Source organism: Xenopus laevis, chromosome 6S (genome assembly GCF_017654675.1).
Source record: "Xenopus laevis strain J_2021 chromosome 6S, Xenopus_laevis_v10.1, whole genome shotgun sequence".
Taxonomy (NCBI): domain Eukaryota; kingdom Metazoa; phylum Chordata; class Amphibia; order Anura; family Pipidae; genus Xenopus; species Xenopus laevis.
Genome location: NC_054382.1, coordinates 59,635,376 through 59,662,685, shown reverse-complemented (window position 1 = coordinate 59,662,685; position 27,310 = coordinate 59,635,376). Strand labels below are relative to the sequence as shown.

Sequence of the window (27,310 nt, the reverse complement as noted above, 5' to 3'; positions counted from 1 at the left end):
AAGGAGGGTACCCCCAAAAAAATTTACGATCTTTTTTAGCTTATCATCCTTAAAAAAGTAAGACGCCTGCGTTTTTTGGGACTTTGAAAAAATTTCAACTTTTTTTGAAGCAAGCCCCATCTACTCTATTGCACTTCACCTGGTCTGAGGTGGCGAAGGCAAGTCTGGCGCAAGAGGTAACGTTCAATAAAATGCGCAAGTTAGTGAATTAGCATAGTTACGTCCCTTCGCCATAGCACAACTGTGCCTGGTCGTAAGGGTGCGAAGTAGCGCTAGAGTAGGTCCACTTCGCTAGCGAATTTACGCCAGCACACGTTCGTAAATGGGTGAAGTAACGAAATGACGTCACGCTAGTGAATTTTTGCCAGCGTTAGTCACTTCGCCCTTTTTACTAAATTTGCCCCTATGTGTGTATGTCATCTGGCACACTACAGATTTTGCTAGTAAAGATCAGCCTCTTTAATAATACAGATCTGTGATAGGGAATCTAAGGATTTAAGCACTGGGCTTGAACTTGATAGGCTATTGTATCTTCATCTACAATAAATTGTAGTAAAATATTGTGAAACCAATTGAAGAAAGTTGTGTCAAGGTTAACTGCTCCAATAATGTTTTTTTTTTTAACATCATAAAGGGTGGAATTAATGCTGCCCTGGGTAATATGGAAGATGATGACTGGAGGTGGCACTTCTATGACACAGTTAAGGGATCAGACTGGCTTGGTGATCAAGATGCCATCCATTATATGACCGAACAAGCACCAGCCTCTGTTATCGAGGTGAGTACCAATGCAAAGTCTTTCGAAATGAATGTTCCTTATGTAGAACATCACGGTGCACTACTATTTGCATGCCAAGCACATATCTCTTAGGGTAATGGCACACAGAGATTTCTCACTGGGTTTAAGTTTGCACTACGGTGGGCAACAAAGCTCCCCAAAATGCTTTCCCATTGGCAGTAAAGTAAAGTAAATCACTGATGGTAAAACATACGCAGCATTTTGTTTTCCAAAGTTGCCTCTACCACTTACTGAACTTTAGAACATGTGACACAGCCACAGTATGCCTACTTGCTGCATGGGTGATCATTACTGCAGTCTATGCTGAGGCATTGCTCTTTATGTTCTTTTAATCTGTTTCGTACTGGCAGCTGCATTCCTTGGTCATCTCCTACAGTGTAATTCTGTCAATCTCCTTTTCATGTTTCATGTGTTTTTGGTGTGCTTTGGCATATCAGTTCTTCATATTGTACCCATGTTGACCATTTTATATTGTACTAATTAGGTCTCTCTTGTTCATGCAATATTATTTGTAGTATTTTTTGCCTAATTTTTCAGCTTTAGTTAATTAGTTAATTTAGTTACGTTTATGTGTGTATATGTTTTTAATAGAAGATTGTATGTAAACTAAAGTTAAATGTTTTATAGGTGGGGACATAAAAAAAATGCAAGCAATATTATCAGTGTCTGCACATTAAAAATGGATTGTTGTGCCACTACAATGTTCTTTTTGACATTATCTATTGATATTACTTACATGGACTTTTACATCAATAATAGTAATAATAGCCAATACACCATTAAATTAAGTAATATTAATATTGTTTTGTATTCTTTTGCGTGGCTCAGCTGGAAAATTACGGAATGCCTTTCAGCAGAACTGAACAGGGGAAAATTTACCAGCGTGCATTTGGAGGACAGAGTCTTAAATATGGAAAAGGAGGACAGGCTCACCGTTGTTGTTGTGTGGCAGACAGAACAGGGCATTCCTTGCTGCACACACTCTATGGAAGGGTAAGGTAATCATAGTTTTATGAAGAAAAAAAACATTAAAGGATTTATAAAAAAAAAAAAACAATTGATTTTTGTGAAACTAATTGGGTTATGTATATTTTAACTTTAACCATGGGTGGGATTTAATGGAAAGGATATGCATACTGTTCAGAGGATGGATTGTTTATTTTTTTTTTTTGTATCATCTCTTAGTCTCTTAGGTATGACACCAGTTATTTTGTGGAATACTTTGCCCTGGATCTTTTGATGGAAAATGGTGAATGTCGTGGTGTGATCGCCCTCTGTATGGAAGATGGATCCATACATCGCTTCAGGGCCAAGAACACTGTTATAGCCACTGGGTAAAGTACAAATCCTAACTGCTGAATTTGTCAGTTCTTTACACTATAATGTTCTTCCCAATGTAAATTATAAGGATGTTCAAATTCGCTAAGGAGTTCCATAACCATAAGGCACAAGGTGACAAAAGTAAAAAAAAAGCTCTGATGTGACATACAGTATATCCTTATATTTAAAAACCATAGGTATTTCATGATGAATTTCAAGTGTTAGAGACATAGGATGGAAGTACCTGCCACATAGAGCTTATAATCAAAGTGGGTTAGACACAAATAGGAGGATATTAACTGCTACAGTTTACAGTGGTTATCGCTGTATTTCCAGAACTGCATTTCCAGTTCCAGAACTGGGTTTAAGAGGGGAGGTACAGATTAAGTGGCCAGAAATGTAAGGCGACACAAGAGAAGAGGTATAGTGGTTCAGTGGCATAAAGGGCTAATAATAAGGCATTTACAAGATGTTCTTTGTATTCTTATTGGAAGTTGATAATTTCAGCAGTCACTGGGCCTGCTCTCTATTGGATGAGAGGAGAATAATTCAAGCAGTTGAATTTAATACAGCCACTAGAGGGGAGAGGTGGGAGATAGGGGGGCCAGTAAGTAGCAGCTTTACAGTAGTCTAAGCCAGATAGGATGAGAGCACCATTGGCATCTTAGCTGAAATGGAAAAAGTAAGAAAGTGACCAATAATAAGTGCTAATACAGTCCACAAAAGAGAGCTTGGAGTCAAAGCTGACCAGGTTGAAATGCATGACATCTTTCAAAATAGTAAAGGGGGAGCTGGACCAGGTTTATGTGGAGATGATCAGTTCAGTTTTTCTTAGGTTCAGTTTAAGGTAGCATTGGTTCATCCAGGTGGAGTTTCATAGGAGGCAGAGATTTTAGTCTCCATTCTGATTAAGGAGATGAGCCTGGACAGAGATTGGGCTGGAAAGTCTATAGCACATGTATTCCAAATAAGACAATGGGGGAAGGAGATACAGAAAATGTCCAAAAAAACGAAAGGTCATGTACGTCAAAAAGAGGAGATAAAAATGGAGCGAAAGGAAAATGTTTGAAGTGACCTCAAAAGGAGAATTGCAGTTCCCCACTACGTCAATTTTTCTGAGTGGTGCAGCACTCAGCTTTCCTTGTTAAACTCATCTTGATATCTTGTAAACAAATCACTATATTTGCCATTTCTTTCTCAGGGGATATGGACGTACATATTTCAGCTGTACCTCTGCTCATACCTGCACTGGAGATGGTACTGCAATGGTTACTAGAGCTGGGCTTCCATGCCAGGATTTAGAATTTGTACAGTTTCACCCTACAGGTACTGTCCATTACATAATCATGTAACATCAGTATTTCTACAGTCGGCAATCGTAAATAGGGATCAATACAGTGGTTAGCATACTCTTAGATAACCTGACTTCAGATGAAATCTTCGTGTTTGTGTGCCAGTGTTAGGGAATTTAAACTTCTAACAACTCTGAAGTATGACAGAGTGAATGACAGCAGTCTGTTTTTAAAACTGTGCTTGAATATGTTGGTGCAGTAGAGAAATAAACATGTATTACCTGTATTGGCAAAGCAGGTGTCTCTTAATAAGTTAGGTTGCTGAGATGTGCGAAATATTGCAAAAAAAAAAAAAAGCCCATAAACTTTAATGTATAGTAAAGAAAATGTTGAGAGAAAAAGCGCCCATTGACTTCAATTTGTTGGTTATTTAACAAAACAATCCGTGATTAAATATAACACACATTTAGAACAGTCAAATCGTAAAATCCCCACCAATCCCATTAGCTCTATGAGCATAAGGTGATGTGTGCAGTGATTCCCACAGTGTGAGCTCGTAACTAGGGAGGTGGTGGTATAGCAACCGACCTAGAGTCCTAGTGCCCCCAGTGGTATATTATACTCACTAGACGTGAGACAAGGAAGGCGTTGGTTAAAATATTTTTTCCTGTTCTGAGGCTTCTTCTTTATCCGCTTAATGTGGAGAGATTTACCCATCCCATCACTAGTTGCTGATTATCCCTTAAGTGTTTCGCTATATTGGTTGACTATTGATGCATAATTGCAGAAGTTGCTTCTGTTAAATGAGGTAGTACACCTTCCAGATATATATATTTATCAAAGGTCGAATTTCGATTTCATGTTTTTAAAAACTTCCCTAAACTCCCATAAATTCTAAATGTGACCAATTGAAATGTATTAAAAAAAAAAAATCTGATTTTTAAAACTCAGATCAAATCGAATTCGAATTTCAACTCAAATGTCAGGAAGGCTGCAAACAATTCCAAATTGATCCATGGACCTCGTCTATTGACTTAAACAGCAATTCGCCATGTTTTAGGTGGCAAATAGTCGAATTTGAGTTCTTAAAGGGCCAGAGTATGCTAAATCTCAAAAATCAAATTCGACTTACAATAACTCCGTAGTCGAATTTGACAGTTTTGACCATAAGAAAATTCGAATTTAGAATTCAAATTTTCAATTCGACCCTTGATAAATCTTCCTTTAAAGTTGTACACCAGAAATATGTACTCTCTTCTATTCCTTTTTGTTATGTTAACTTATTTTTTGTGTGATTTCTATTTTTGGATTTCTTAAAAACAAGTATAAAGAAACTTCATTAGGTTACTTCATTAATCACATATTATTTATGTGTGACAATGAGAATAATAAATTATGGAATAAAGGGATATTTTAAACTGGTGAAGTGGGTCCAATATAGTTGATAGGGAATAATCCAAAGACCGGAGATCACCGAGGTAAAAGGAATAATCCAAGTTTATTATTTATATAATAAACATACACGAGCTCCGTGGGTTCTGATACACAAGTAGGTCAGAACTGAGAAACAAAAGATTGACCACACATTATATACCCTCTGGTGGGGAACTTCATGGGAATGGTATGTGAAAGGAGTACGGAAGGGAGTGAGGAGGAGTACAAGTCAGTGTGATTAGCTAGTTATGTGAAAATAAAGGGAGTAACACTATGTGCGAGCTTCAAAGATATTGCACCTTGTTACTGAGAACAAAAACATAACAGTAATACGAACCTTCTCACAGATGTTACACATAACCTTGAACAGTTTCTAGAAGGGCCTCATGGGCACCTAGAAACTGTTCACTCCATTAAGGGGGGCCAAGCAAGGCCTGCAAGACTTTTCCCCTACAACACCTCCCTTTTGTCAGTATTTCTGACAACAATAATACAAAACAAACAATTAAACATAGCATACCTTATAAATGCAATGCATACAACCTATATGAGAATACATCTGGTATATAGTGTTCATACACTGTGGTGGTTCATTGAAGTCAATTTTAGACTTTTAGTGTTCTTAGGATAGAACAGAACAGGTTTAGAAGAACTTGCCTTTAGAAAAGAGTAAGACAATAAGGAGGTACAGCAAGAACAACAGCAACAAATGATGTTAGGAAGACAATAGATGATTAGGATAAGGCCACCAACACAAACGAGGACATACAGAATGGTATGGAAAATCTTAGCACTGATATCGTGGAACCATGTGGATGGGTCCAACCAGGGGAAGATGGATTGTTCCTTGTGATTGGTTAAAAAGGTGTCCTTCCTCTGCTAAACCTTTACCAGGTGCTTGTCATCAATGTAATTACAACTGTACCTAACCCTCCTTGACTAGCTGGAAGATAATATAACACTAAACAATGCGGCAGAACTTCCTTCTTCAATTGTTGGAGTTCATGACTTACTATCTTCAAACTGTTGTCATATTCATTAGTAATGTTATCAAGCAACAACATACTAGACATAAGGCTAAAGGCTTTCTTAATGCAACATCCATTTACCTCAGGGGAAGTTAAAGAGAGCTCTTGCCTTACCTTTAAAGATGCACGCTTCATTAGGAAGTGTGCTGGAATCTGAGCTATCTTAATATCTTTAGCTTCCATATACCAGGTGGGATGAAGCAATTTAGCAATCATACATACCCCATGGGAGCCTTTTGGTAGCCACGGATAGGCACATTCACCACAAACAAAGTAATAAGGTGAAGGTAAAGTGTAAGGAGGTATAGATGATTAGCGGAACTGTTGATACAAAGGCCATCAGAACATAAGTGTACCAACTTACCAATATCCTTGGGCGACACCGTTTTATGAAACTGGAGAAGTGTCAAATTACCCCAAGGCCTGTTAACTATATCCTGACAGGATAGAGATTCTGCTACGTATGTTATACTGCGAGCTGACAAAGGATAATGTGTACATATCCATCAATCAGTAATAGTGTGGATGCTGCTATAACATACATTTTAACAAAAGCATTATCATTAGGCTCAAACAGTTATGAAAAGTCTCTTTTGACAACCTTAACCTGATCGGTTGACGACATATTAGCCTCCGAAGTTGGTGAGGCTGCTGTTTGTTTATTTGTGAGTTGTCGTTGCCTGCAGGCTTTATGAGTGCTATCGTCAGCACAGCAACGAAGATAATGATGTGCAGTACGGAGACACAGATGATAAGTCTTTTATCTGGCTTTGGGCCAAAGCATCTGGCACACAGAGACATGATGGTGCTGCTGAGGATCTTCACCCGATGGGGACCTACGTCTTTTGCACTGCACGTTAGGGTCCCTGGGACTTAGGTGGTGGAGGGAAAGAGGCGTTATTATGTCCTACAATTCCCCCCCACTTACACCGCAGGTGGAAGTTGAGATTTCGGTTTCCCTTCAACCTTTACAGCTGTTTCTGTGACTAGGAGTACCTGGAATGGTCATTTTCAGCGAGGTTGAAGATCTTTGGCACTGTGTCTCCTTATGAGGATCCAATCTCCTGGAATGAGATCATGTGGTTCCAGAACATCCGCTGGATCTGGTAATGAAGAATAAACTCGAGAACACAATTTGGTCAGTTCCTTATGTAACTGAGAAACATATTCAGTCATTCGTCCATAGTTCATGCAAAGAAGATGAGTAGAAGGAAAGTACTGAGCCAAGCGTGCTTGTCTCCCAAACAATATTTCATATGGGGAGAGTTTACTTAGCCTTTGGGGAGTGTGCATGACAGACATAAGCACTATATCAAGGGCATCTGGCCACACAAGTTTAGTCTCTGCACATACTTTACTTAGCCTGCTTTTAATAACACCCTTTAGACTTTCCCACTAGCTTGGGGATGAAATGGTGTGTAACATTTGATGAATCCCAATGTCTTTGTGCAGATTAATTACATCACCTGTCCCGTGAAACGTGTACCTTGATCAGAGGATAATACCTCAGGCAGTCCATAACTGCCAACAATCTCTGCAATTAACTCATTAGCTATAGCTTCATCTGAAGCTTTTACAATGGACCCAGGGAATTGGTCAACACAAACAATTACATATTCATAGGTACAACATGTAGGTAACTGTAGGAAATCTATCTGCAATATCTGAAATTGTTACATTGGTTTAGGTCAGTGTTTGATAGGTGTTGGAATCGTCTTACCTAGATTATATTGCAAACAAATAAAACATAATTATACATACTTGGCTGCAATAGATGAGAACCCGGGGGCAAACCACATTCCTGACACTACATCACATATCCCCCCATAAAAAGTGTGGGTGAGATCATGTGAGGCAGCAACCAAATATGGTAACAGAGCACGGGGTGCAACAGGGCAATCACCTAAATGCCAAACAAAAACATCACCACTTGGAGTTTGTGTGCATCCGGCTTTAAGCCAACGTTCCTTCTCCTCAGGCTCTGCTTGGTCCTGAAGGGCAGCTAATACAGCGCTAGAGGGAACAGGAAGAGAAGGTTCTTTTACAACACATGCTTTAAACATTTTATAACACAATGCTGCTTGCTTTGCAGCTACATCAGCATAGGCATTATCTTGTGCTACAGGGTCAGAGGACCCAGTGTGGGCTTAGTACTTAATGACTGCAACCTGTTTTGTTAGTCGGATTTGGCCCTACCGGATGGGCTGCAATAACAACTTCGTTAACTGCTCTGAGATCCTGAACAAACCGCCACTCATTCTTGCCGGGCTTTTTAATTGGCAAGATGGGCATATTTACAGGGCCAATCCTATGGTTGAACACTCCCTTATCAAGTAACCCTTGAATTACAGGGCAAATCCCCTATACCTTTGCCCTGGACAGTGGGTACTGTGAGATTTTGGGGGGGGGCCCTTTGGGTCTACTTGTATGGACACTGGTGGGATGGATGACATGAACCCAACATCTGTTGGTGAGAAAGCCCACAAATCACTTGAAACACATTGTAATTTAGGAGGTACAGAATCTTCCTCCTCAGAAATTTCCTTTAGTGACAGAAGATTAGTAGTATCTAGTGCATTGGTCATCTCAGACACTTATGGAGGCAGGACAGGCACAAATACATCCGGATTACAGTATATGGTGCACACTGGTTTAGAAAGGATGTCCCTACCTATGAAACTGTCAGGGATGGAGGCACTTAAAAGAAAGGCAGCTTTTGTGGATACAGGACCAATGGACACTAGCGATGGGCTTGTTTCTGCCATAGGGAGAGGATTTCCTCCAACTCACACTGCCGTGACTACATTACCAGATAATGGCAGGTTTGAGTGAGTCTTTAAAACTGAGCGGGCAGCACCAGTATTCAGTAAACAAAGTTAGGGTCTTTTAATTAATAAACACTTCAATTAGGAGGTCTGGATGGTGATTAGAAGTGTTTGGAAATACTGGTACCGGGGCTGCGTCGCACCTTCAAGCAGGATTTATGAGGGATGCATTGGAATGTGAAGGGGCTGCATCTCCTGCAGGGAAAGGGCTTTCTTTGGGGATATGCACTTATATGCATAATGCCCTGGATTATTACAATTAACACAAACAACTGTCTTTTTGTCACGGTTATCTGACCTGTTCTGCTGTCTGTTAGTTATTGTTTCTGGAGTTTTGGGAATTATCCTGGAAGTTGTTAGACTGTTGCTGAACGAGTAACACCTGCTGGGGCTTAAGACAGGAGTTCTCAACTTGTGGCAACGACAATTATCTTTTCTAACTTCTTATGCTTCCAGGCAAGACTATGTATGCTGAGGTTACTTTGAGGATCATTTAGTAGTCCTACCACAAAGGTAATAGCATACTGGACAGCAGACTCTTTGGCATCTTGGTTAAATTTGAAAACTATTTCCCAAGAAGCTTCTGAAAGAAAAAAATTGGTGCTTACTGTACTTTTCAGAGCATGTAAACAGACTCCGACTTGGGCTGGGTCAACAGGGTTAGTATCTCAATACATTTTGTCTAACATTTGGTAATCCCCTGGACCACACACTTTGAGTACAAATAATATATTGGTCTAATTAGGCTTATGAGCACCATTGACACACAAGAGTTCCTGTGCAAATTTGTGTGGATTAGTATGGGGCTGTGGAACATCTTGAAAAATCCTTCTAAGATCTGTGTGTTTTTAGTTAGACGCACTTCTGCAGCGTCCCCCGTCGCCCCCCTTTTTCTCTACTTTGTATTGTACGGGCGGGGTAGAGCTTAGCTGTGGGGCTGGGGACAGCCTGCTTGTCTGTATCTGAGCTATAACTTTCAGAGAACTTATCTCTGAGCTGTTTGTCTTTTTGGTGTCAATTTTTTTTCACTGTTCTCTATTATCTAACTTAACCCTTCTGCTATCAACTTTTCTTGTTCCTCTCTTTGCTTTCTAGCTTCCTTTGATTCTTAGGCACTTTCCTGACTTTCTAGGACACATACTTGACCCTTTACCTCTTTTGCTGCCTCTCTCTTGCTCTTAGCTATTACGGGAAAACAACCCATCATAGAGTGGGGAGGCTGACGGCTCTATGTATGCCTTATGAGTTACAACCACTCAAGTCTGTGGGGCTAAAGCTTCTGATATATCACTGCTGTGCTGTGTATGTACTTAAATGCTTGTACTCTTGTCTGGTGATCCCATGTATCGTTGGGAGGAATGGCAAATGACTAACTCTCTGTAAGTGTACTCCACTTAGGCAAGTAAGCCACTACATCTTTGCCATATTCAACAGCAATCACACTACCTGGTGAATGCTCTACGGTCACTCTGCCTAGCGACTGTCTTGCGCTCACTCTCCTTGGTGAACGCGCAGAGGTGATCAGCCTCTGTTCACAATCCTCCCCGCTAGGGCGAGATGCTCCTAACGGAGTCTTACACTCATTCTGGCCAAATGCCTTAGTGAGCCTATTTCATCTCAACAAAAAAAAAAATGCCCTCTTCCCTCAAGTACGCATACTATCTTGGGGTATACTGGGGTCTGACCAGGTAAGTTAGTACAATTCTTATAAGCAGCAAGAGTATAGAAAAGTTAGAACTTTTTCACTTTGCAATTAGTCCCCAATCACATGCACATTCATACAGGACACATGGTTAAGACAAACATAGATACCTCGAGTGATCACCTTGGGTTAGGCTGCTTGCACAGCAACACCCTGTCCGTTTGGAACCGGAGAAGAAAGGAGACAGAACAAGGTATGCTTACCCTGTGTGGCCACTCCTGTCCCGTTAGTTCTCCGGGTCCTCACTGTGGATGGGTGAAGTCAGCGTCTTGAGCCTGCCCGCATTATCTCCACCATTTGATAGGGAATAATCCAAAAACCGGAGATCACCGAGGTAAAAGGAATAATCCAAGTTTATTATTTATATAATAAACATACACGAGCTCCGTGGGTTCTGATACACAAGTAGGTCAGAACTGAGAAACAAAAGATTGACCACACATTATATACCCTCTGGTGGGGAACTTCATGGGAATGGTATGTGAAAGGAGTACGGAAGGGAGTGAGGAGGAGTACAAGTCAGTGTGATTAGCTAGTTATGTGAAAATAAAGGGAGTAACACTATGTGCGAGCTTCAAAGATATTGCACCTTGTTACTGAGAACAAAAACATACTGTAACAGTAATACGAACCTTCTCACAGATGTTACACATAACCTTGAACAGTTTCTAGAAGGGCCTCATGGGCACCTAGAAACTGTTCACTCCATTAAGGGGGGCCAAGCAAGGCCTGCAAGACTTTTCCCCTACATAGTCAAGGGATATGTATAAGAAATTCTGTTTGTTATTGGTCTGTTCTATGTCTATAAATGACCTCACAATGAGTATTAAATTTTTGCATGCATTTCTTAACTAAGTTGACCCTTATTGCTGCCATTATTGGATTTTGAATGTTTTTTTGAGAGATTGTGCCAGAAGGGCCTACTAGATGTCTGTCAGTAGGGGTTTAGTAAATGGAAATAAAACATTTCCATATTCATAATGTATCAAAATGCAAGCGTTTAAGAAGAAGGGGAAAAAAGAAAAGGCAGATAGGAAAGACACAACCCTCAAGCTGGCCACAGACGCAAAGATCCGATCGTACGAATCAACGTACGATCGGACTTTCCTATCTCCCGACCTGCCACTAACCATAAAGATCAAAGTATTACCATTCAGCTCAAATAAGAACAGATCAGCTGATGTTCTGCCCCTGACAGCAATCGTATGATAGTTATGTCCGACAAAGCTAGTGACAGTCTCCCTCTGAAAATCGTACGATCGGCAATACACACAGAGATATTACCCGCAGCTGACAGAAATTTTCTAACCTGTCCGATCGACCAAACGACCGATCTCCGCCAGACTAAAAATGTCGGGACTCTCCACACACGGTCCGAATATCGTACGAATCCTCGATTCGTACGATCGGATCATTGCGTCTATGACCAGCTTTACAGGGGCAACAACAAAAAATCCACGGCATCCATAGACTTTGTATAAGAGATTCATTTTAGGTATGGGGAAAGTTCCTGTAATACCCAGAAGGCATAGGTTGGGTGATTATATAATATAGTTAGCATAGTTTAGCTTTTCTTGCCAGAATCCCTGTATCATTGGGCATTCTCAGAACATAGAGGGTGCCCCCACAGCATTGAGGCACTTCGGACCTTGGTCAGAGACACCAGGATATAACCTGGCTAGTCTTTGAGGGGTGATAAATGCTCTATTGAGAAATATGACCTGTATGTATCTATGTCTAGTGGAGATAGCTAGTGCTCACACTAATTTTTTAAAACATTAAGCGGGGGTACAATGAGTGGTCCTCTGCACTCAACCCATTATCAATATATTAAGGACATTAAAACATTTTGTGCCTTAAGCTACTAAATATGCCTTACCCTTTGAACAAAACAGGGTTTGTTTGTCCATATATTTCATTATATTTAAGCTGGCCAACTACGTCAGTCATTCCAGGTGTGGCCAGTTCCTACACTCAACTTGCATCTGATTCATTAAGAATTCTATTGCTTAATTATACATTTTATAAAGGAACTAAGTTTTACCCACAACTTGCTGCTTTCAAAGTAAAACTCCCAAACTTGGTTGCCCTTTTATTAGCCTCCAGTGGGATCACCTGACTTTAGCTGGAAAGGGTGGGAGCTACAACATGGAGCTGGCCACTGCTCCTGTATAACTTTTGAGTTGTGCTCACCACTAATTTTTAAAAGCGAGGATGCAATTAGATTGTGACCACAAAATTCTCATAAGACAAATACAAGAGATCCTCTGCACTCAATCCATTATCAATATATTTAGGACATTGGAACATTTTGTGTCTAAAGCTACTAAAAATGCCTTACCCTTTCGCTGCCAGCCAATTTGGCTGATTTGGTACTTTTATTGCCAGACCATTTTTGAACATTTCACTTTTAGGGCCTTTCCTGGGGGGGGGGGGGTATTTTCGTTTACCCAGGAAAACAAATTTTCAGGACAGCCTGAGCTTTCAAAATATGCTAGAATTTTGGCGTAATTCCACTACTGCAAAAAGATATAGGCTTCTAAGTGTCTAGTAAAATGAAAAAAATCATGTTTCACAAAGAACAATCACATATATCAGAAACATTAGGTATCAAGATAAATCTCACACACACACACACACACACACACGTATATGTGTGTGTGATTTATCTTGATACCTAATAGTATGTGTGAAATAAGATATGTATATGTATATATATATATATATGTATATGTGTGTGTGTGTGTGTGTGTGTATATATATATATATATATATATATATGTATATATAATATATGTGTGTGTGTATATATATATATATATATATATATATATATATATATATATATATATATATATATATATATATATATATATATATGTGTGTGTGTATATATATATATATATATATATATATATATATATATATGTATGTGTGTGTGTGTGTGTATATATATATATATATATATATATATATATATATATATATATATATAATCTCTCTAAGCAAGTGGCATATAGGGACCCAAAAATGAAGAACCCCTCATATGGTCTGTCATTTTAGGTACTGCAAGATCAACACATTTACATCATTTTTTGGGGGGGGCAAAGGTAGAAAAAAGTATGTTGGGTATGCATGTCTATCTACTCCAAAGCACCAAGCCGCAAACCTTTCCTAAATTTGGTGATTTTGGTGATATTTCCAAAAATTACCTCAAAACTTCCATTCTGCAGCATCTAATTTTCCACATACTATTAGGTATCAAGATAAATCACCCTAAATATGAAAGCCTATGGTCTGCTTAACAGTTTCATGTATAATATGTATAGGTTCACCTAAGCATGTGGCTTATAGGGGCCCCAAAATGTAGACACTCCATTCGAGCCAGCATTTATGTAATTCCAGATACTGCAAAATCAACACATTTACATCATTTTTGGAGGGAAGGTAGAAAATGTAGGTTCACCCTAGAAAACTATATATTTTCAGAAAGTACACATTCCCCTGAATCCAAATTGGGTCTGCATTCCTTTCTACTCCAAAGCACCAAGCTGCACACCTTTCCTAAATCTGGGATAAAAGCTGCAAAAAGTTATGGTGACCCCTAAAAACCATATATTTTTGGAAAGTGCGCATTCTGACGAATTCAAAATGGTTATCTTTCTACTCCAAATTACTCATTTGCAAAGCTACGCTAAAATATTGCAATTGGGCACATTTATTTCACCCAATTTCTTACATACAATTGGAAAACACCCTTAATATTGAGACCAAGGGTCTACTGAACAGTTTGACGCCCAATATGCATAGATATGGAAAGTTGGAAAGTACACATTCTGACAAATCCAAATAGGTAATTAATTATGTCTTTCTACTCCAAACTACCATACTGCAAAGCTACACTAAATGCAGCGGTTTTTAATGACATTTCCGAAAAATAAAAATATTGCAATTGGCCACATTTATCTCACCCAATTTCTTACATTCAATGGTAAAACACCCTAAATATGAACACCAAGGGTCTACTGAACAGTTTGATGCCCAATATGCATAGATATACCAAAGCAGCTGGCATGTGCGGACCCCAAATGAAAATAGTGCATATAAATTTGCTCGGCTGCCAATTCGACTTCTGCAAACAAACCACTCTGCCTGCATATTATGCATCATTAGATCCCCCTAAAAACATAAAGAAAGCCATATATTTTTGGAAATTACACATTCTGATAAATCCAAAATGGGTACATATTTCTTTACCAAACTTCAAGCTTTCCTAAAGTTTCCCATATTTATGACATTTGTGAAAATCGCCTACAAAATGTTGCAAATTTATTTTGCACAGTTTCTTGCATACAGAGGTAAAACATCCTACATATGTTTTACAGAGGTCTACTGAACCGTTGATGCCCAATATTCTTAGATGCATCAAAGTATGTGGCATGTAGGGGCCCAAAAATATAATTGTGCATTAGAGTTTTCTCCACTGCAAATTTGGCTTCTGCAAACAAACTCTCTACTTGCGTATTATGCATCGTAAGACCCCCTAAAAGCAAAAAGACCCCAGAAAGCAATATATTTTTGGAGAGTACACATTCAGATGAATCAAAACTGGGCAAACATGTCTTTCTACAAACACACACACAAACAAACTGCAAAGCTATGCTAAAAACATATAAAGCAAAACCAATAACCAAAATGGAAAATGAGAAAAAGACAGATACTTGGGGAAAAAAGTGTGTGTATTTATGTGAGAGGGTGTGTATGTATGTGCATGTGTACTTATAAGACTAGGGTGTAGGTGTGTGTTTGTGTAAGTCGAAATCTAATATAATAAAAGAATGTTAAATATGTGTGTGGAGAGGGGCGTGGCTAGCCGCATAAGCAGCAACACGTATCTGGAGGGCGCTCCTGGCCCAAAGTGGTAAACCTGCTGCCATCCAGGTGTCTTAGTGGGTGCAAACTACCCAAACTGCCTCCGCTAGGGTTCCGACACCCTCCTTACCCTAAATCCCGCAGGCAGCAGCTCTCTGAGGCTCTGGACGGCCGAGACGCAATTGCGGCCTACAAACTACCGGAAGCCGGGGACTCGAGTTTCGGCTACCCGACGGCGGGCCCAATCGGATCGCGCACAGTACGGCAGTTCACTGGGCTCGGTGACAAAGCTTCAGGTAAGGGGGAGAAGTCTTTCCATACTCCCCTGCCCTAGGGAAATACCAACTGGGCCCACAGGGGCGCCCTCCCTCCCCCCAACGCGCGTGATAACTGTGCAGGAGATTCAGCAGCATACCATGCACGCATAGAGCCAAGCCAGCTGCAGCTCTCAGGTCCCACCCGCCCAGCCAGTACAAGGCAAGACTCCAGCATAAGAGCTCCTACAATTCCCTGCTTTATAGAGGGCTCTCACACTCTAGGACTCTGTCCAGCGATTGCATACATAGCACAGCAGATTTATTGGTTCCCCAACCTGATACAAAGGTCTGGACAGTCTAAGTTTACCAGATAGCCACTGTTAATGCTGCTAGCAACCACCCTTTTCATTGCTAATGAGTACCATCCTGCCGCATAATCTGGCTGCTATGCAGGTCTGAGTAGCTTTGTTTTGGCTATCTGCTGGAATACCGCCCATTTGGGCTCTGGAGGACTCTAAACTACAGCAGGCATGATGCACTGATGTTCACATAACTTGGTGTTCAAGGCATTGCACGCAAATTACAGACCGGTCTTACACAGAGGGATCCCTAGCGTAACACATCGCGATCTTAATATGGGCAAAAACGGCCCTAAACAGAAAACTCTTGAACATTATACCAAGAAGTCAGACAAAGGGCCGGGCTCCCCACCCAGGGATATGGACGACGGATCAAGGGAACCTGAATCTTCCTCACAGCAGGACCCTGGAATACAGATTCTGCTCACTGCCATAGCAGAGTCCAGAACAGCCCTCTCCACACAAATTGAAGAATTGAAAGTGGATGTTTCACTACTCAGAGCGGATCTGCAGACAGTTCGAGAAAGAGTGACTAATGCAGAGGGGCGAATATCTGGGCTGGAGGACAGGTGTGACCCAATACCTAACCAGATTCAGCAACTTGCCCAGCAGGTACGCAGTCAGGCAGATCTCCTCGAGGATTACGAGAATCGCCAGCGGAGAAACAATCTGAGAATCATTGGTCTTCCTGAAAGAACAGAGGGAAGCAGCCCAGTGGCATTCATTGAGAGCTGGATAAAGGACACATTGGGAGAGAATAATTTGTCCTCCTTCTTTGTGGTGGAGCGGGCTCATCGAGTCCCAGGGAGGCCCCCCATTCCGGGGGCTCCCCCCAGACCCTTTTTGTTGCGTCTATTGAATTATAGAGACCGGGACAAAATTCTAGCTTTGGCAAGAGACAAACGGGACCTGTTTCATGAAGGCAGCAGGATTGCAATATACCCTGACTACTCGTCCGGTCTACAAAAGAAACGCAACACTTTTATGGGTGTCAAGAGAAGATTAAGGGAATTACAAATAAAATATGCGATGATGTATCCAGCAAAGCTTCGGATCACAGATGGAGCGCAGGCCCTCTTCTTTACTTCTGTGGAGGAAGCCAATAAGTGGTTGGACAACCGTCCACACCAGTCTCCTCGGGCCAGCCCTTCGCACTAGTTCACGAAGCTTGCACAACATGACTGCTCTCCTCCGCGACAGTAATTGTCCTGGCACAGATACCAAAGCTGTTTGGGGTGTCTCCCTTCTGTTTTTTTTTTTTTTTTGAATGTCATGGTCAGAGCATCCTCGATTCCCACACCGGGCAGACTTTTTATTGATTTGACAAATATGGAGACGGGTGGACCTAAACCCGACCCGGTGACTGGGTAGTGTTGAAGGGGGATAGGAGCTCCTCTTGGTAAGACTCTGGAATGTATCTCAGAATGCTGTACTGTACAAGGTCATTCAGATGTCTGGTCATTTCTGCAGGAGGGAGTAGGTGGGCTAAGTTACAACTGGCAAGCATGCATATAGGAACAGTATGACACCTCCTGATGGCAATGCCAATGTTACACCTTTTGTTTAGTTCATGGGTACCTTTGAGTGGAGAAGTCTCCACGCTACCGTTACAGTTAAGGGAAAAAGCCCGCCAAGTTACAAGGTTGGGCAGGGTGGGTTTGGGATTGTCAATGTTATTATGCAATGTTATTTCTATTACTTGCTAGTTTTACACTTCAATGTTTCCTCCCCCCTTCACCTCCCCCCACAGAGGCCGTGGGCTATACAACTTTGTATGCGTTTTTTTGTAACTGGGATGAGTAAATGCAAGATTAGAACAGGGTGTGTTGGGTTGAAGACACCCTGTAAGGCAACAAAGAGTCACATGAACTGCCATGGCGTCTCTTATCTCGTATCTCCTGGAATGTCAGGGGTTTAAACTCTAAAATTAAGCGTGGTCTTGTCTTTCAATACCTTAAAAAATATGTCCCGGATGTTGTCATGTTACAAGAAACGCATTTGGTTGGTAGTAGAGTCCTGGCTCTTAAAAAAGCATGGGTCGCCAAGGTATTACATGCCTCATACTCTACTTACTCTCGCGGGGCGGCCATCCTTATAGGTAAATCGGCCAACCTCAGTATTCAGCAAATCTGTACAGACCCACAAGGCAGATATGTACTTATACGATGTCTATGGGACAGCAACGCATACATAATAGCCTGTGTATACCTACCCCCTCCAGCTAATCTAGCCGTTCTGTCTGAAATTTTGGCCAAACTTAGCAACTGGGACCCCGCCCCGCTGATACTAATGGGAGACCTCAACCTAGTTCTGTCCCCTGCTCTAGATAGACATGCTTCAACAGATACAGCTGTAAGTCCCCTAGCTGACTGGTGTGCGACTTACAACCTCATAGACCCCTGGAGGCACAAATTCCCCAGCCACAAAACATACTCTTGCTACTCTGCTTCTCACAAGGCCGCCTCCAGAATAGACATGGCGCTCATATCCAGACCCCTTTTAGCAGAGGTGGCCGAATCCAAATACCTCCCGGGTGGTATTTCAGACCACGCCCCCTTAATGATTAGCCTATGCTCCCAAGGTGACACTTGCTCCCCACTGTGGAGACTACACCCTAGATGGCTCCAAGTCAAAGAGGTTCGGGATCAAATGATAACTGAACTAGCTCAATTCTGGCCATTGAATGAGGACTCTACATCCTCACCTATTGTCTGGGAGACATCTAAGGCCTTTCTGAGAGGCACCTGTATGTCAGCGATAGCCACTTATAGGAAGAAACTTAACACAAAAACCGTACGGCTAGAAGGGGATATTGAACTTGCAGAAGGGGAGTTTGCTAGGACCCCCTCACCCCGTAATTTCCAACAGGTATCTCAGGCCCATAGAAACCATCAACTACACTGGATTGATAAAACTAAAAAGAAACTCCTCTACTCAAACCATCTCTTGTTTGAGAAAGGAAACAAGGGGGGGAAGCTATTGGCGTTCCTCTTACGGGAAACCACAGCTCCAGTCCCTATCACGCAGATACGCTCCCCTACAGGGGATCTGTGTGACAACCCTAAGAGCATTAATGACACATTTGCCCAATTCTATCAAACACTCTACCAATCTACACAAAATGAGCACACGTTAGATCCAGGGGAGTACCTTAAAAACGTCCCCCTGGAAAGATTGTCAATACAGGACAGGCAATTTCTGGAAGAACCACTGTCGTTAACTGAAATTAAAGATGCAATATCCCGATTCCCTACTGGGAAAACACCAGGGCTAGATGGCATTCCTATGGAATGGTACAAACTAAATAAGGACTCACTGGCTCCTAGGCTGCTTCATTTGTACGAGACAACTCTGGATATGGGAATTTTACCACCATCTCTTAGAGAAGCCTTAATAGTCCTGATACCCAAAAAGGGGGGGGACTCAGCGGACTGTGCTGACTATCGGCCCATCTCACTTCTATCGAATGATGTTAAAATTCTGGCAAAGGTGCTAGCTAACCGACTTACTAAGGTAATATTGTCAGTGGTACATCCTGATCAGTCGGGGTTCATGCCAGGCCGGGCTACTGACATTAACATACGCAGATTATACACTAACCTGGACCTAGCCCGGTTGGGGGGTTATCCTGGGACAGTGGTCTCTCTGGATATCAGGAAGGCATTTGATTCAGTAGAATGGAGATACTTGTGGGAGGTGATGACAGCTATGGGCTTTGGGCCTAAATTTAAACAGTGGGTTCAACTGCTATACACCAGCCCAGTAGCAAGAATTCGAACTAACAAGCTTGTGTCAGGGCCCTTTGCTCTGGAAAGGGGAACGAGGCAAGGGTGTCCGCTTTCCCCTTACCTTTTTGCGCTGGCCATAGAACCTCTAGCAACGGTAATCCGAACAAGCCCACAAATCAAGGGTCTGCGCTTTGGGGAGATGGAGGAGCGTATATCCCTCTATGCAGATGATGCATTGGTGTACTTGGCAGACTCTGGGCAATCCATTACGGAACTGCTTAAACTTGTGAATCAATTTGGGGAGGCCTCAGGGCTCCGAGTCAACTGGCAAAAATCCACTTACATGGCTCTAAATAAGCCAATACCATCCCCACTCTTACTTAATGTACCTCTAAAACAGGTAGAAGTGTTCAAGTATTTGGGAATTTGGGTCAGTCAGGATCCATACAAATTCAGAGAACTGAATATAGACCCAACTATACGGCAGTTATGCATCAACTTCACTCATTGGGCAGGCCTCCCACTCAATTTATTGGGTCGAATTAATCTTATAAAAATGGTTGTATTGCCCAAATTACTATATCTATTTCATAATTCCCCAATCCCTCTTCCAGCTCATATGTTTGCCAAGCTAGATTCGATGGCTCGCTCCTTCATATGGGCCAATAAACAACCACGCATAAGCCTCAAGACATTAACTGCCCCCAAAAACAAAGGTGGATTATCAATGCCACACTTTTTCCTGTATTACTTAGCCACACAGCTGGTTTATGTAGCGTGGTGGTTTTCCTCCCCGGCCGACAATGCAGCCTTTTTCATATCAGCGGAGGCAGCTGGATCAATTGAATCACTTGCTAACGTTCCCCTACGGGGGTCCACTCAAAGGGGGTGCCCCCCTTCTACTATAAGTATGTTGCCGAAGATATGGGAAACGGCCCTCAAGTATGACACAGAGGCACGAAACCTTGTTTCTCCCTTCACACCTATATGGTGTAACCCCCGCATGAGTCATTTTATGTCCATTCCGGACCCAGCACTGTGGGCAAAGTACAAAATTAAATATGTGGGACAACTGTACCAAAACCAAAACTTTAAATCTTACGAAACTTTAGCAACGGAATTTAATCTTCCTAGACATATGTGGTTCAGATACCTACAGCTCCGACATGCAGCAAATAGCCAGTTCCCTGCTCCTCCCAGGGTATCCCTCTCAACACTTGAGGAAGGGCTCAGGGCACCTGTCAAGAAAGGGCTAACCTCCCGGATCTATTCTATTCTCAACAAGCAAAGGGGAAATCCCTTTGCACATAGCTACGCTAAGTGGGTAACTGATATGCCGCAGTTAGACCTAGAAGACTGGGACGACATCACCCACTCATACTTGCCTTCCGTTATTAGTAGTAATGATACACTGATACAGTACCGCACAATACACAGAACTTACCTCACACCGGCGAGGTTGCACTCAATGGGCCTTATGCCAAATAACCTTTGTTTCAAATGTGGAGCCAGTCCGGGCACATTTATACACGCCTTCTGGACCTGTCCGATAATTGATACATTTTGGGCAAAAGTAACAACGTTCATTGAACAAACTCTAGACCTGCCTAAGGTGCGCTCGCCAGAGGCGTGTCTCCTGGGTCTGGTGGAACACATAGAGCCAGACAAGCACAGGCGCTCCCTGTTGAGACTTCTGTACTTCTATGCTAGGAAATCCATTATTTTGGCATGGAAGCTACCTAACCCGCCTACCTTGAAAGGTTGGAAATCTTTGATAAATGAGGCCCTCCCACTCTATAAGCTGACCTATTTAGGTCGAGGCTGTCCAGACAAATTTGACAGAATCTGGGGCCCGTGGGCAGACACTATGGACTCTGCTACAGCACAAAGCAACAGGTAAATTAGCACTCAGGACAGGTATGGCTGAATACACTGGGTAAACTACACGGCCTCTCCCCCCCCCCTATTTGTTGTGTGTTTGTTATAAGTTAAAAGGGTAAAAAAAACGGTTTGTTCATTCATTCACTCTGCCTTGTTGGAATAATGCAAAACTATGGTTCGGTCTCCAGTGTGGAGAAGGAATGTTGTATTGCGCCCATCGGCGAATACCTTGTTGTACAAACCAATAAATAAAACCTTTTAAAAAAAAAATATGTGTGTGGAGTGTGCAATGTGCGTGTAGAATAGTGCAAATTTCAAACCTGGGAGCAGGCTAGGCAGATAAATCAGCAGGCGGACATCCAGACACTCCAGGAGCAGCTCAACAGGAAGGGGGTTGTTGCACTCACATTTCAAAGTAGCAAACACATGGTTATGTAGTGGGGTCATCTGGCATGCAATCTGATGGCTCAGAGGGTAGGGGGAGAAGCCTCTGCTCAGCTCCACAGGGATCCAGGTACTTGCCAGTGGCTGCCTGCAGCTCAGGGACAAGGGGCGGCACTGGAAGTCCATAATTATCATCCCCAACGGCAGACATATTTACATAGTTGTAACATAGTAAGTAAGGTTGAAAAAAGACACACATCCATCAAGTTCAACCTTTTAGTTTTTTTTTTTTGTTTTTTTTAATCTGCCTAACTGCTGATACAGAGGAAGGCAAAATCTGAAGCCTCTCCGATTTGCCTCAGAGGGGAAAAAATTCCTTCCGGACTCCAAAATGGCAATCGGACTAGCCCCTGGATCAACTTGTACTATGAGCTATCTCCCACAACCTTGTATTCCCTCACTTGCTAAAAAGCCATCCAACCCCTTCTTAAAGCTATCTAATGTATCAGCCTGTACCTTTAGTACAGGCTGAGTAGCCTTTACAGCTCTCACTGTAAAAAACCCATTCCGAATATTTAGGCAAAACCTCTTTTCTTCTGATCGGAATGGGTGACCTTGTGTCAACTGGAAAGACCTACTGGTAAATAAAGCATGAGAGATTATTATATGATCCCTTATATATTTATGCATAGTTATCATATCTCCCCTTAAAGGAGAATGAAAGGCAAAAATTACTTCTTGTCTCATTTTGTAGTCCTCGTAAAGCCCTCCAGAATTGCTATGTTAATTTATAAAATCATGTTAATTTTTTTAATAAAACTAAACCCTGAAGTTGCAGGCTATTGAAGGTAACAGATCTGCCATCTTAATAAAGGTTTCCCTTCCGTCTTCAGTTACTGCGCATGTGCAAAACCCCCTCCTTATTATTTAGTATATGTCTTACAGAAGATTTGCAAAGAAATATGAGTAATATTGGCTCCTTGCAGCGCTACATGTTACCCACCTCGCAGCTCTCGTGATAATATAGAGCTCCCTGCTCTCTGCTAGCCTGCAGCTCTGTGTAGCACTGAAAGGACTTGAGCATTGTCATGGAGACCAGACACGTTGATTCCTATTGGCTAGTGGGCGGGCTGCACAGGACCAGGAAGAAAAGCTTACAAATTGAGCTGAGGCACAGAAGGAAGATCTATTAAAATTAGAAGCATGTGCAGAATGTTCAATGTGTGCCTGAGGCAGTGGGGAGAGAAGGAGAAGGAATATTGGTGACGTCACCCAACTCTGGGACAGAGATTCTGGATTAACTCTGCCCAGAAAGCATGTTTATTAACCTTTCAATGTCCTTTAAGAGCCTCTTCTCCAGCTTGAACATGCCCAATTTGGCCAGTCTTTCCTCATAGGTAAGATTTCCCATACCTTTTACCAGCTTAGTTGCCCTTCTCTGTACCCTCTCTAATACAGTAATGTCCTGTAGTTACTGAGTGATGGAGACCAAAACTGTACACGTTTTCTAGATGGGGCCTTACAAGTGCTCTATACAGAGGAAAAATAGCCCTCTCCTCCCGTGACTTTATGCCCCTTTTTTTTTTTTTTTTTTTTTTTTTAACAGTTTTTGTTTTATTGATTTCCAAACCAAAAGAAAAATAGGGGGGGTACAGAAGAAAGAGGGGGGGGGGGGTTGTCAGGTACATCTTCAAAAGACAATTACCATTTATTACATTATATCTGTCACATAAACTTCACAGCCGGTACACTTTATGTTCATTTACCCTGTTTGGTAATGCATCTGGGTAACTTAACTATCAGGAAGAACCTCAATGTCAGGGGTACACAAACTTTCTGTAATGGGTCTCAGGAAGTAGCCTCTGTCCACTCGTCCCATATTTTCTCATATTTTCCTGGGCAGCCCCTAGCAAGGTAGGTCATCTGTATTAGTGGGAGTTGTTTATTAATTATGTCTAGCCAAAACTGGCGGGATGGGGCGTTTGGTGTCAGCCATTTCATAAGTATTGCTTTCCTAGCATAGAATAACAAGGATCTCCATAAGTCCCTTTTTGCATTTAAGGGAATAGTCTCATCGATTATACCTAGGAGGCACACCTGTGGCGACATTATTTTGGGGAAAGTAGTTTTCTCTTGTACATATGTCATTATTTTGTCCCAATACTTATGGATTTTCGGACAATCCCACATCATATGTAAGTATCCCGCCTCCCTCAGTTGACATTTGGGGCAGTGTGCCCTCTCCATATCTCCCATTCGGCTTAGTCTAAGAGGTGTTATGTGCAACCGGTGTAACACCTTAAACTGGATAAGTCTGTCCCTTGTTGCGATTAGATATTGATATGCTTTAGAGGTACCTTCTTCCCATTCTTCCAAGGTTAAGCTAGGGATATCTTGTTGCCAGACTGTATATGCCTGAGCAAATGGGGAAGGGAATGTGGAGAGCAGGTTCCCATACACTTTAGTCACCATCTTTTTTTGGATTGGGGATTTGAGGGTCTCCAGCACAGGGGGCACCTCTATTTCCACTTTAGTGGATAAGAATTGCGCTACAAATGCGTGTCTGAATTGTAAGTAGTTTATTTGGCTAATTTGTATCCCGGGCCTAGTCTGTAGCATTTGGTCTCTATTAAGCAGCTGTCCCTCCGGTGCTGCCTCTCCAAGTGTCTTTATCCCTATGCTCGGCCATCTCATATATTGTAGAAGTTGCCGGAAATGGGGTAGGTGTGAGTTGCCCCATAGTGGTAAGTCAGGTGAGAGCAGCGGGTTGCTGAGATGGCTAGCTCGCATTACCGCTGTCCAGACCTTATGGGGAGTAGCTAATATTGGGTGTTTTACTTGCAGATCCTTCAATTTCCGATATGGTATATGTCTTAACGACTCTACTGAACCCGCTAGGGTGGCTTGTAGCTGTAGGTTGGGATTGTTTGGGTCTGGTGTTAGCCACCAGCCAATATAGAAAAGTTGGGAAGCTAGGAAGTAGCCTTGTAGATCTGGAAATCCCAGTCCTCCTTCATTTATCGGAGTTTTCAATTTGGATTTCGCAAATCTCGGTGACTTGTTCCCCCATATGAAAGATGTCTGAATCTGCTCTATTTTAGTAAATACTGCTTTGGGTAAATATATGGGAGAGTTGTGGAGTATATATAAATATTTGGGCAGAAAAACCATCTTTATGAGGTTTATTCTGCCCCATATTGTTAGGGGTAGGTTTACCCATTGCTTCAGTTTAGTTGTCATGTTTTCGGTGATCGGGGTGAGGTTTAGTTCCTCATACTTGGAGCTATCCTTTGTGATTTTAATACCCAGGTACTTGAATTCATTTACCCACTTCAGTGGTGTTGGGGGATAATGTTTTCCCAGTAGATGAAAGTTTGGTGCCTGGTGATTACCAGGCACCAAACTTTCATCTACTGGGAAAACATTCGATTTCTCCCAATTTATTTGTAATCCTGAGTATCTTCCAAATTCTTTTGTTATTGCTAGTACAGCCTGTAGGGAGGGCCCAGGATCATTCAAATATAGCAGCACGTCGTCCGCATATAGGGAAATACGTTCCTCCACTCTCCCCAATTGCATTCCCATAATATTGTGGGCCGTGCGTACTAGGATGGCTAACGGCTCTATTGCCAGTGCAAATAATAGTGGTGAGAGGGGGCAACCCTGCCGGGTGCCCCGGCTCAGCTGGAAACTGCCTGACATCATATTATTGACATTAATACGTGCCGTAGGGTTTTGGTATAAAAGACCTACCCATTTGATGAATTGGCTGCCAAATCCGAACCTCGTTAAGACCTCCCACAGATATGCCCACTCAATTGAATCGAAGGCCTTAGCTGCGTCCAGAGACACCACTACTCTGCCCCCTGTCTCCGTATGGGTAGCTAGTATGTTAGTATACAGCCTTCTTATATTTATGTCTGTAGATTTCTCTGGCATGAAGCCCGATTGGTCGGCATGTACAATTTCTGTTATCACTTGTTTTACTCTGTTTGCCAGTATCTTTGCCATTATTTTGGTGTCTACGTTTAATAGGGATATTGGTCTATATGATCCCGGGGACAGTGGGTCTTTGCCTTCCTTAGGGATGACTATTATTGTAGCTTCCCGACAGGATTGCGGAAGGATCCCTTGCTCTGTAGCACTTATAATTGTCTTATGCATATGTGGAAGTATTTCATCAGCATACTTTTTGTACCATTCTGCCGGGTACCCGTCTGGCCCCGGGGCTTTGTTTGCTGGCATTGAATTTATGGCTAGTGAAACTTCTTCCACAGTTATTGTGGTATTTAGCATTTGCCTCATTTCCTTTGGGAGTCGTGGGATAGGGATTCTGTCTAGATAGGCTCTCAGTTGATGCCGGTCATAGTTGGCCTGCGAAGTATATAATTCCCGATAGTACTTTGAGAACACCTCAGCTATGTCTTTGGGGTCTGTTACTATGTCTCCTGCTTCCGTCTGTATTCTGGGTATTGCATTTGAGGTGCTTTGTGTGCGGGCTAGATAGGCCAATAGTTTCCCGTTTTTTTCCCCTTTATCAAAAGTTCGCTGGGTAGCATAGAGTAGTTTTTTGCGGGTTGCTTTGGTTCTAGCTCGCTCTATGTCAGCTTGTGCTGTTTTAAATTTCCCTAAATTAGACACTGATGGGTCGGCAGTGTATAGTGTTTCCGCCTTATAGAGATTATTTTGTGCACGTTGGATCTCTTCTGCGGCTTTGACCCTAGCCCCTGCTATCACACCAATAAGTGTGCCTCTTGTTGTGGCTTTAAATGCATCCCATAAAATGGGGGGTTCTGCTGATTCAGCGTTTATTTCCCAATATTCTGTAATGGCCCCCGCTGCCGACTCGGCAACCGTGTCATTGGCCAACCATAGTGGGCTTAGTCTCCAAGGTTTTGGTGCTCTGGGCGAAAGCATGCCTAGTGTGACAAGCAGTGGGGCATGGTCAGATATGCCTCGGGGCAGGTATTGGGTTGTGCGGACTTGTTGCAGTAAGTCCCCTGTGGCTAGTGCCAGGTCTATTCGGGTCATGGTGTTATGTGTGGGGGAATAGCAGGAGAACACTGATTCCTCAGGGTGTTTCCAGCGCCAAACATCAGTTAGCTGCATGGCCTCTGCCCATTGTGCCAGTTTGTTGTTGTGGGTTGAGACAATATTGAGCCTATCTTTCACAGCATCCATTGTGGCATTAAAGTCCCCCATTATACAGGTGGGTGCCACTGGGTGTTTGGCCAGTTTCCTCATAAGGGTGTCAAGCAGTGATGAAGTAAGGGGCGGGGGAGCATAAAAGTTGATTAGGTTTATGGGCTGATTTCCTATCAGTAGCGATACTACTACAAATCTGCCATAATGGTCTGTCGTGAGCTTGATTAACTCAGCTGGAATGTTCCGTCTTATCAGTATAGAGGTGCCTCTGGCATGTGAGGAGA

The 27,310-nt window shown here is 42.3% G+C and overlaps 1 protein-coding gene and 1 long non-coding RNA gene across 2 annotated transcripts in view; both read left to right on the top strand.

The window, feature by feature from the left end:
• sdha.S (succinate dehydrogenase complex subunit A, flavoprotein (Fp) S homeolog) overlaps positions 1 to 27,310 on the top strand; it is a 60,076-nt gene that overhangs the window by 15,904 nt on the left and 16,862 nt on the right. Inside the window, 4 exon segments of the mRNA NM_001087301.1 lie at positions 635 to 778; positions 1,628 to 1,792; positions 1,985 to 2,133; positions 3,321 to 3,445. Coding sequence (NP_001080770.1) covers positions 635 to 778; positions 1,628 to 1,792; positions 1,985 to 2,133; positions 3,321 to 3,445 — 583 coding nt within the window.
• On the top strand, positions 4,568 to 7,788 carry LOC121395077. The gene is made up of 2 exons (XR_005962235.1): positions 4,568 to 6,154; positions 6,190 to 7,788. It is a non-coding gene; the product is annotated as an uncharacterized LOC121395077 (long non-coding RNA).